This window comes from Garra rufa, chromosome 1, assembly GCF_049309525.1.
Source record: "Garra rufa chromosome 1, GarRuf1.0, whole genome shotgun sequence".
NCBI classification, from domain to species: Eukaryota; Metazoa; Chordata; class Actinopteri; order Cypriniformes; family Cyprinidae; genus Garra; species Garra rufa.
In genome coordinates, this window is record NC_133361.1 from 39,775,936 (window position 1) to 39,786,791 (window position 10,856).

Consider the following 10,856-nt stretch of genomic DNA (forward strand, 5'->3'; position numbering starts at 1 on the left):
CTTCTTCCTTCTCCTACCTCTTCTTTTAATGATGTTTTGAAGAAAGATTCATTGACAGATTCTGTGCCATTCTACAGCGACACATGACTGTTTAAGGATGATGATGTGAACATAACTTTAGTTCCCTATCCTTATCCGTTTTATTCTGATGTTGACTCTGCAAAACAGAAAGTATGCTTATGCATTGACTGTTAAAATAATCAAACACCCAATTTAGACTCTGTTTGGGCCATAAAAGCATTGTTTTTTTCCCCCTGAAATGAATATTAATTTAGAATTTTATTTTCAAAATTGGCTACTAAATCTTGTTTGATAGTCGATACTTGCTTGAAGGGAATTATGGTGCATTGTAATGGTAAGTACAGTCTTATGCTGACATATATCATATGATCAAAAAAAGGCAAAATAATGTGAAAATAAATCTGTATCATTTATCCTTTTGAATGAAAGTGGGAGGGTGGGGAAATCACATTATTAAAATCTCTAATACACCTTGGCCGCAGTTATTGGCACCCATAGAAATGATCATGAGTACAAAATCTGTATACTCCCTACCATATTTAACCTTTTTAGCATACCAGGGTGACTATGAACATAAAATTGTTCTGCCATGATTAACATGGCTGTTTCATATAACATGTTTCACAAAATATGAGGAACAACAAAGGCCAAAATGAGAAAAAACAAAGAATGTAGTTCTGATGTGCAGTGAAAGATTGTTGAACTTCACAAAATAGAAAGTGGCTAATAGAAAATAGTTTCACCAGGCAATAATTAAAAAGTTCCAATAGGAGCAGAAAATGTTATGAATCTGTCTGTAAGAGGACATGGAAGGCATGTTTTTTATTTTATAGACTTTCCAGAACTTTGACAAATTAGACTTTGTTTCAGTGTAGTAGTTAGGAGGGCTATGATAGGCTTAACCATACGTCGTCCTCATCCCAGACATATTCTGGTCAGGATTTCCAAATTGCCTGAAATGTCTGTATTTTGATTTTGTTTTCCTATTTCCTATTTCCTATTTCCTCTACAGCCCCTATACATTAAATGAATGTGTTTATGCAGTGCTTTATCCATTCTCAATAGAGCCCACCTTCTCGCACCCTATGATTGGTTGATAATGTGCAATATCTGCAAGCTAATGGTTAAAATGTCTTTTCAGTCATTACCTTTAGCAAAAATAAAAACAATAGGATGGCAAAGCCAACACCTGGATGTTTTAGGCAATTAAGAAATCCTGGAAGGATTAAAAGGAATGACAAAATCAATGATCAGTTGTGTTGATTAATAAATATTTAGTGTAAATACATCGACAAACAAAGTGACATATTTAAAGTGTTTCTTCAATTCAGCAGTCCAAATAATTTCATATAAAAGTTAATTTTAGAAATTAACAAAGTTGCATCAATGAGTTTGAAATTCGGTGTCTGACAGAACGAAAGAGAATGTGTGAATGATTTATATAGAGAGAGAGAGAGCATATTAATAAGTTTGACCACGCACTTGAAGATATTTCAAACATTTTTTTTGTCCAATCCTCTATTGTGTGATGTCATTATAATTATTTAACTGCTCCCGATCAAGACAGAGCATTCCCATACTCAAATCATGAATAGCAAACAGATTTGATCTTGTTGCTTTGAAAGCCCTTTTTCGCCACTGAATAAATCAAAGGTTATTGCAACATATTTCACAATTCTGAGAATTGTGAGATAAAAACCGTGCAGTTGCGAGTTATAAAGTCAGATTTGCGTGATGTAAACGCACAGTTGCGAGTTAAGTCAGAATTACGAGATATAAACTCACAAGTCTGACTTTTTCTCAGAATTGCTAGATAAAAGTCAAAAGGGCAAGTTTTTGTCTTGCAATACTCATAAAGTCAGAACTGTATGATATAAACTCACAATTGCATATTTTTAAGTCACAATTGAGTATTTTTTCCTCAAATCTTTTTTTGCTAAAAAACTTTATTACAATTCTGACGTTTTTTTCTCAAGAGTTGCATGATACAAACTATGAGAATTAGTCTTTTTCCCAAAAAAATAAGTTTATATCTTGCAATTATGACACATTTTCACACAATTCTGACTCTCAAAAAAGTATTTTTTTTTATCTCATATCTTGCAATTATTCTTGCAATTAGTTTCATTATTTCTTTACTTAATGCATTTAATTTGTTTCAAAATTTACATTTTTTAATTATTATTATTATTTTTTTTTTTTAAAGCTTTAAAAAAAATAATGCAGGGTTTAATGCAGAGTTTAATAAAGTTTAATGCAGGGCAGCATGTAGTTACCCAGCTGTTTTTATACAGTTAGTTAACAGCCAGGCAATCTTATCTAAGTGTAATCTGATGTTCCCGTATTTAAGAGAAACCTTGAGTTTAATATCTTTAAGGTTCAGTAATGATGCACTGGCTCATGCAAATATGCAGGTTGTTTGCATTTTTATTCAGAAATTGAATCATTAATCTTTTCTTTTTTTAATAATTACATTAATAACTGTTTAATGATTGCTGTAGCAATATTTAACAAAACTCTGCATGGCACTTTACTGTCACGCTTGGAAGGTCTGAAAATGTGTCCAGTCGTTTGGGGGTTTTCCCTGTGTTCTCAGGGTCGGTAGTTCACTTGCAAATGATTCGTGGGGATTTTTTTTGACAACTTCCTCGTGTGTATTCGTGACAGTGGAAGCACAAATTACAGTTTACATGATATTAGGGACGTGCCCAATGGCTAGCACACAAGTTATTTTATACAATGAAAAACATATGTAACAATTTACTGTAGTCTTTATCCACCTTATTTTTCAATGCGGAAGTAATGCGTTAGACTTCCGGTTCATGAGATGCTGAAGGGAAATAAGGAGAAGAATAGCAAAGTGCAGTAAATGGTAAAACTGTTTGCACTACAAACCATTGTGTTCATAATTAAGTTAATACATTAAAATAATATCAAGCAGCAAAACCAGATGTTTTGTACAGCTAAAACAGCTGGAAGCGGATGAGAACAGAAGCCAGATACATTAAATTTACAAATGACCAAATTTACTCTCATGGTGCTCCAAAAATCTGTGCATTTATTTCTTGTGCAATAAAGTCTTCTAAGAGTCCTAAAACCTTTAGGAGTATTTTTCTTCTTAAATATGTCAAATCTATAGGATATTTTAAGTATGTTAAGTGTTCTTCGAACCAATCACATGCATCTTAATGTCCTTTCTATGCTGTCTTTCTGTAGGTTCAGACGCAGGTGTTGGAGTCACTTGCTGTTGCACAAGCACTAGCTGATGATGTGGACTGTCATGTGTTCCCCTTCAGAGAGTTTGGGAAAGGGCGCATCAAAAAAATGAAAATGAGCCCAGATTCCTTTGTGCAGCTGGCCCTGCAGCTGGCCTACTACAGGGTATTTCACATCTTCATCATCTTGACAAAGAGAAAGCATTGATGATGAAAAAGTGTGCGTGAGAAAAGTGCCCCATATTGAAGGGGAACATTCTTAGTAGGCCATTTTTTGATCTTGGAAAGGGACTTTCTCGTATTGTCTTATGTAATGTGTCTATACTCTCATTCTGCTTGCAGTACAGCTTTATTAATATAATATGATGCACTCAGGAGGTTATCTTCTGGACCACCATCTCATTTGTTTTATGACCTTTAGGATAGGGGGACTTTCTGTCTGACGTATGAAGCCTCCATGACTCGTTTGTTTCGCGAGGGTCGCACTGAGACCGTACGATCCTGCTCCAATGAAAGCTGTGCTTTTGTCCTCGCACTGGAAGCAGGAGAGGTTAAGTCAATGCTTTGAATTTTTTCAATTCTTCATTCTACTTTTCAGGGACTTTTTTAAGGAAGGAAATGTTAAACCCTATCAGCAGTGTACATTTCACATTGATTGTTATCAGAATGCCTCAGCTGACTGGAGCTAGCTGTAAATCTGAAGATTCTTCTATTTCCGTCTCCGTAACTGACAACGCTGCACAAAGGGAGTCAGGAATGCTGCCTAATTAATAAAATGAAGGAATCGTTTATCTATTTATTAGTTTAATATATATATATTGTATGTATATATATATTGTATATTGTAAATAAATAGACTCATTATTTTGTTTAAAAATGTAGTTAAATGTAAATAAAATAATAATAAATAATTTTTCAAATATTGTTGGCAGAAAGTTAATTCGTTGATATAGCTATTTGTAAATACTTTATTAAAATGCTATATAAAGTTTGCATGCAAAAATGATTTATTCCTTTATCATTTATCATATAATTAAATTGTATTTTTTACATTTAATTATATTATTAAATAATTTAATATTTCAATACATTGATAGTTGAGTTCTTTATTTTATTTTTTAAGTACCACAGCCCTCCATAATTAACATCCTTCTTTCTTAATGACTTTTAAAGAAACGGTACAGTTAATTACTTAAAGGGATAGTTTTGGGATAGACCCAAAAATGAAAATCACCCCATAATTTACTCACCATCAAGCCATCCTAGGTGCATATGACTTTCTTCTTTTAGACGAATGCAATCGGGAGTAATATTAAAACATATCCTGCCTCTTCCAAGCTTTATAATGGCTATTGAGGTAATAAAATGAGATTATAAGTCCAATGAAGTGCATCCATCCATCATAAAAAGTACTCTTCGTGGCTCTGGGGGGTAAATAGGCCATCTGAAGCAACTTGATATGTTTGTGTAAGAAAAATATCCATATTTAAAACTTTTTGAACTGTACACTCCAGCTTCTGCTAACTGTTATAGGCATGTTAATGAAAGAGTGGTGTTCCAGCGGATGACGTAGCATGTAAGCATAGCGTAAGCTTCAGTGAGAATTTGCTAGTCTCGCAAGAAGTTTTGTTTTCAGCAAAGGAAAACCACACTGTAAAATGTTTTCACCAGATTCAACTTCAAGTTCAGCAGCTGCCTTAATATCAGCTTAAAACCACAAGCCATTTTAACTTGTTACACAAAAAATTAGTAGATTGAACTTGTGAGTTAAACTGTTTAGAAGCTGCCTTAAATTTTTAAGTTGAATCAACTTAAGTTTTTAACTTGAAACTGGTGAAAACTTTTTACAGTGCAGTCTCTTATTGTGTACTTCTAATTCGTAACCGGTGATTTGATTTGCTCTCTCTTCTGCACTTCCACGTTTGTCACTTTTGCGTTCACGTACATCCTACGTCATCTGCTTTAGCAACACTCTCTTATCAACAGTTACCAGAAGCCAAAGATTTTTCTTACACAAATGCATTAATTCACTTCAGAAGACCTTTATTAACTCCCCGGGGCTGTGTGGAGTACTTTTTATGATGGATGGATTCACTTTATTGGACTTCAAAAAATCTACAGCAAACTCCGATTGCATTTGTCTGAAAGAAGAAAGTCATATACACCTAGGATGTCTTGAGGTGAGGAAATCACAGGGTAACGTTTTTACGTGAACTATCCCTTTAGGAAACACACAGCAAACCATAGGCTAGAAAAATAACGCACACAAAGTTTACTTTGCACTGTTGTGTTGTTTCATTTTGCATGATTTTAATTCACAGGACAGGGAACATTGCAATAAGCTGTTCCGAAAGGCTGCTGAGAAGCATCAGAACCTCTACCGCCTGGCCATGACTGGATCTGGCATTGACAGGCACCTCTTCTGCCTATATGTGGTCTCAAAATACCTGGGGGTAGAGTCTCCTTTCCTTAAAGAGGTTAGAGTTTGTTTCTTTGTATTGGAGAGACTGGTTCATTTTGTGCAGACGTGGATGAGATTTTTTTGATAAGCCAGCCAAAAAAGGTCTTAAAACTCTTTTCTTCAAAGGTCTTATTTCTGACCACTTTAAAACCACCAATTAGTCATCAAACAGTCCTAATAGCTTCAGAGAATAAAATTAATCACTCTCTATTTAAACTAGAGCATGAACAGTTAGCTTATGTGTGATATAAAGGGCATGTGTGGCTGTATGTGACTTATAGGTGTTGTCAGAACCCTGGCGCCTCTCCACCTCTCAGACGCCTGTGCAGCAGATGGAGTTGTTTGATTTGGTCAACCATCCTGAGTTCATCTCACTGGGAGGTGGCTTTGGTCCGGTGAGTAATTGATTAACACACATAAACAGGTAGAAGCGCTCATGCGTTCACTGTGTTTGTGTTTTGTTCCTGTGTAAGGTGGCTGATGATGGCTACGGTGTATCTTACATCATTATGGGCGAGGAAATGATCAACTTCCATGTGTCCTGCAAGCACTCCTTCACAGAGACTGTAAGAGCAAAACAACCCTCAAACAACCCACAACATACTCTTAAATTGAACATTTAAGAACAATTCATTACTTGCCTTTTTTATGAAGCTGCATCAAGTTCTGCTATGTTAAGTTCAGTTACTGTAGAGTAGACTTCACTGGATTTATTAGTCTTATTTAACAGGCACTTGGTTTTGAAAGATGATGATTTGAATCAACTAAAGTGCATTGGTTATTTTTGTTTATAGGACTCTCATAAGTTTGGCTCTCAGATCAGTCAAGCCATGATGGATCTTATGTTTCTGCTGAACCCCGACTTCAAGGAAACCACAAAAGCCAACCCTGAGAAAAGGTCATAAGTCCTGCTGCATGTTTGTTTGAATGTTTTTGTGCATTTTAATTTAATCCTTTATGTTCGTTGGGTTTGAGTTTGTGATATATTGTATCTATCCCAGTTTTAATACTGAAAAAACTAGTAGAGTTACAGGTTTTGCCAATTGCTGCTGCAGCAGTTTCACTGTTTCACCTGTCATAAATCACGGAAACTGGTGTCCTGAGGAATTAAATCTGTAAATCTGATTGGCAGCTCTGTAAACAGCAAAAAGGTGTCAGGCCAGTCACCTAATTATGAAGAGAGGCTTTGTGTTTGAAACTTTAGCATAAGTATAGTGGAAACATAATTTATTCCTGGAAATGTTTTTATTGGGACTGATTTTGTTCTGTTGCGTTCACTGTTGGAAATGTTTTTGCAAACATTTTACCATTTGGATAAGGGACATGATTCTTATCTAAATGGTGCATATTATTACCTTAGAACAGGGGTTCCTAAACGACCCACCTAGACAATTATAATCTATTTCAAGACCCACCAAAATATTTGAGATCAAAAGAATTGGCATAACTGTAAGCTTAATCTCAATTAAAAGTTTATTATGCCAGAAAATAAATATTTAAGAAAAATAATCTTTTTTTGTACAACTTTCACTACTAATATTTATGTTTTAATTTCTTCATTTACAGATATGAATGAGTCTGTGAAATATGTCCATAAATACTCTAAACACGCTCACTCCGGTGCAGCTATAAAATGTAATCTGTGATGCGAGCGTTGTTGAACTCATTGCGGGCTTCAGCACAGAAAATCGCTCTAAGCAATATTACAATTCGTAATTAATGTCGGTATATCATGCAGCCCTAGACTGAACTGTGTGTCATTAAAGGGGTCATCGGATGCAAAGCTAACTTTTACATGTTGTTTGAACATTAATGTGTGTTGGCAGTTTGTGTACACAACCACCATACAATGATAAAAATTAGGGATGCACCAAAATGAGAATTCTTGCCCGAAACCGAAAAAGAGGAAACCAAGGCCGAAACACCGAAAGAATTACGCCAATTATTAGTACCATTGCATTTATGGCTATGACTGTGTACTAATCTTGCTAAAATCAAGGCATTGCAATTGCATAAATTAATATTAAAGTTTCAAAGAATAAATCAGTTATATTAATTTAAACAATCATCATTCAAGTATTACATTACTTAAAAACATATACATATATATTACTGCCTTTGTTTAAATTGTTTACATTTTTACAAGACATTATCTTGTGGATCCATCAGTTCACATTTACAAGTCTACGCGTTTCTCTTCCAGCTGGAGGCGCTATCAGAATGGTACACAAAGCAGCAAATGACTTTGAAACGTGCAGCGCTCAGATTTATTCAAGGGATAGCCTTTTGAAGTTTCATCGCAATTCTTGTCTTTCAGTCCCCACATTTAAGACCACCTGAAATCATAATTAATACTTTTTTAACCCCTAATAACACTGCAGTCATCAATGAAAATTAAGAGCTTTATTTAAGTCTTTCAAAAAACAACCCTTATACAATATACGTTTATTTTTATTTTTTTCCCCACCATGTTCGGGGGACAGGAAAAATATTAGAGGACTAAATTAATATCAGCATATGAAGTATAACCGTCTCTCATTGTCTCTGAGAGAATGCCCCTCAGATGCTGAAAGCACTGTCAGTTTTTACTTTCACTTTCACATATTGCGCAGTTTTCACGTTGCTTGTGTGATATCCATTGGCTCACCTCCATGGTTTAAAACATAAATATTTATAAAAAATACAGTATATAGAAAAGACATATCTTTAAAATATTGCGACGTAACACCAACGTAAAGCAGTTGTTTTTCACTCACTGAAAGCTACATCTGTCTCCTTCTCTGCTCTCATCACTGGCTGCACGCACGACTGCAGACACAGCCCCTCTTGAAATTTCAGCTTTACAAGTTTTGCAAATCACTATCCGTGGGTCTTTCTCAGATATACTGACATACGTCCACACCGCAGACATGTTGCTTCAGACAAGCACCTGCAGGCCGCGGTTTCTGTTAGCGTCAACATACTGTTTCGGCCATGTTGTTTCGGTGATAAAAGTCTTTCGGCCGAAAATGCACTTTTGGGCCATTTTCGGCCAAAAATTTTCGTTGGCCGAATATCCGGTGCCTCCCTAATAAAAATCTTTAAAAGTAATATCCCCTTTTTAAAATCGGGTCATTCTCAGCTTCTTGTTGGTGTGACGGCACACCGCCAGAGGCCGCTCCCACGATAGTAGATTGACATGAGCACCTTACCTTCACCTTCACCAAGTTGAAACAGTCCAACTTCGATCGCCATTATGTCAACTCAGGTGCAGGGGAAGACAAGACTGTCTCAAATTGAGTGATTTGAGATGTTCTGTTGTCTGTTGAATGTTGAATTTTTCCTGATGCAGCTTCACCCACAGCAGAAGTGAGTATAAGGGTTTTTATGCATCTTTGCAAATTGCCTTTCTTAATAATGTGCTTGTTGGCAAGTTTCGCAGCTAAAGTAAACATCACGTCTCATCATCCCAGGCAGAGAGGGGCGAGGCGAGCAGAGCTCATTAGCATTTAAAGGACCATACAATAATATGCGTTGATGTTTTGCAGAGCTGATTTTAACAAGGTAAAAGGGTGTTTTTTTTACACTACTATTGAGAATTTTTAACCAAAGTATATCAGACTTTTCATTAAGACCCTAAAGAATCATATGAACTTGTGGAAAATGGGCATCCGGTGACCGCTTTAAAATACAAAAATAGCTGCAGCCAAGTGACTTTGTGCGACCCACCTTGACCCACTCTGCAACCCACAGTTTAAAAACCCCTACCTTAGAGTAGTAATATGTACCGTTAAGTAACTACTATCAACCTTTTAGGGGTAAACAAGTTAGAACGTTGTTCCTTAAAGACTGTTACTCTAGTAACAAGCTGTTGTACCCCTAATGGTATAATTTTCATACTTTTGTTTAAGCGTTATAACACTCACTTGTAGTGTAGTTTTTAATGAGTTGAGTTTTGCCTCTTTTTTTTTTTTTTTTTTTTACTGAATTTGTGATTTTAAGATTAAGATTTAAGGTTTAAAAAAGGGTGATTAAAAGCTGTCCGCTGTTTAGCTATCACTGATCACTATGACAATGATCAATGACATTTAATTTCTTTATCAAAGAGGTCTACAAAACCTGGAAAAAGCTACCCTTTCACATTCACATTCATATCAATGTCCACTGCTTGGCTAATACAGGGTCACCTGACATTGTGTGCGGCCAAGCTAATCTGACAAACCTTGATGGAAAAAAAAAGTTTGTAGTGATGTTGTTTGTACAGGCATGAACCTATCAGATCCACTGGTTTAGGTCTCGGGAATCTCTCAAAATGGTGCTAGGGTGATGTGGAGGAGACAAATTGTTAAATTAAGTCGTTTTTTTGTTTTCTTTGTGTACAAAATGTAGTCTCATAGCTTTGTAAAATTACGGTTGAACCCCTGATGTCACATGGATTATTTTATCGATCTCCTTGCTACGTTTCTGGATGTTATTCGTGTTCATTTCTTTGTCAGAATGCATCAAAAATGTCATTCTTTAAAGCTGTGGTTATAATTAAGGATCAGTGGATCTGCTTGCTTAGAAGACTGATGATGCATTAGATGTTCTTGTTTTTTTTTTGTTTTTTTTGTTTTTTTTAAATGCAGTATAAATAAATTATGAGATTCTGCAAGTTCTAACACTTCAAATAATTTTAAAGAAGGAGCAATGATTCTACAATGTTCCTGTGTTGTTGTATTCAATTAAACCTCCATTTGTAATTATCAATAATATTTGCTTTTCAAATGGTCTCTTGTGTATGAACATCTCAGGGAAACTTAAGCACATGTTCAAAAGACTTTAACTTCTAGAATTTGTTTTTTACTTGTAGGTAAATAAGATAAAATAAAGATCTTTGTATTGCTATGAAATACTAAATATTCCTGTGACATCCTTCTGAGTACTTTCTTGGTTTCCTTTTAGTAACTGATTACATTTAATCTGGATTACATAACCAGATTCCAAAAACTGAGTACTTGTTATTAGATTAATGCACATGTTAGAATACTCATCATCAGACTACAGTTACTTTTTATGGATTGCATGATTACAAATTATTTACACAATAGCAATAAATTATTCATAATTTATTGATTCTCTAATTCCTCTTTTTTCATCTTGTAAATGTTCCTTTCTAAAATAGCCTACCGCTTATATAC

The 10,856-nt window shown here is 35.1% G+C and overlaps 1 protein-coding gene across 1 annotated transcript in view; it reads left to right on the forward strand.

Moving 5' to 3' along the window:
- The window catches only part of cpt1a2b (carnitine palmitoyltransferase 1A2b), a 35,177-nt gene extending 24,390 nt beyond the window's left edge, over positions 1-10,787 (forward strand). The window contains exons 14-19 of the mRNA XM_073840377.1: positions 3,238-3,402; positions 3,658-3,786; positions 5,558-5,713; positions 5,979-6,092; positions 6,171-6,263; positions 6,492-10,787. Of these exons, the coding sequence (XP_073696478.1) occupies positions 3,238-3,402; positions 3,658-3,786; positions 5,558-5,713; positions 5,979-6,092; positions 6,171-6,263; positions 6,492-6,602 (768 nt within the window). The 3' untranslated portion in view covers positions 6,603-10,787. The remainder of the gene's footprint in view (positions 1-3,237; positions 3,403-3,657; positions 3,787-5,557; positions 5,714-5,978; positions 6,093-6,170; positions 6,264-6,491) is intronic.
- Positions 10,788-10,856: the final 69 nt, after the last annotated feature.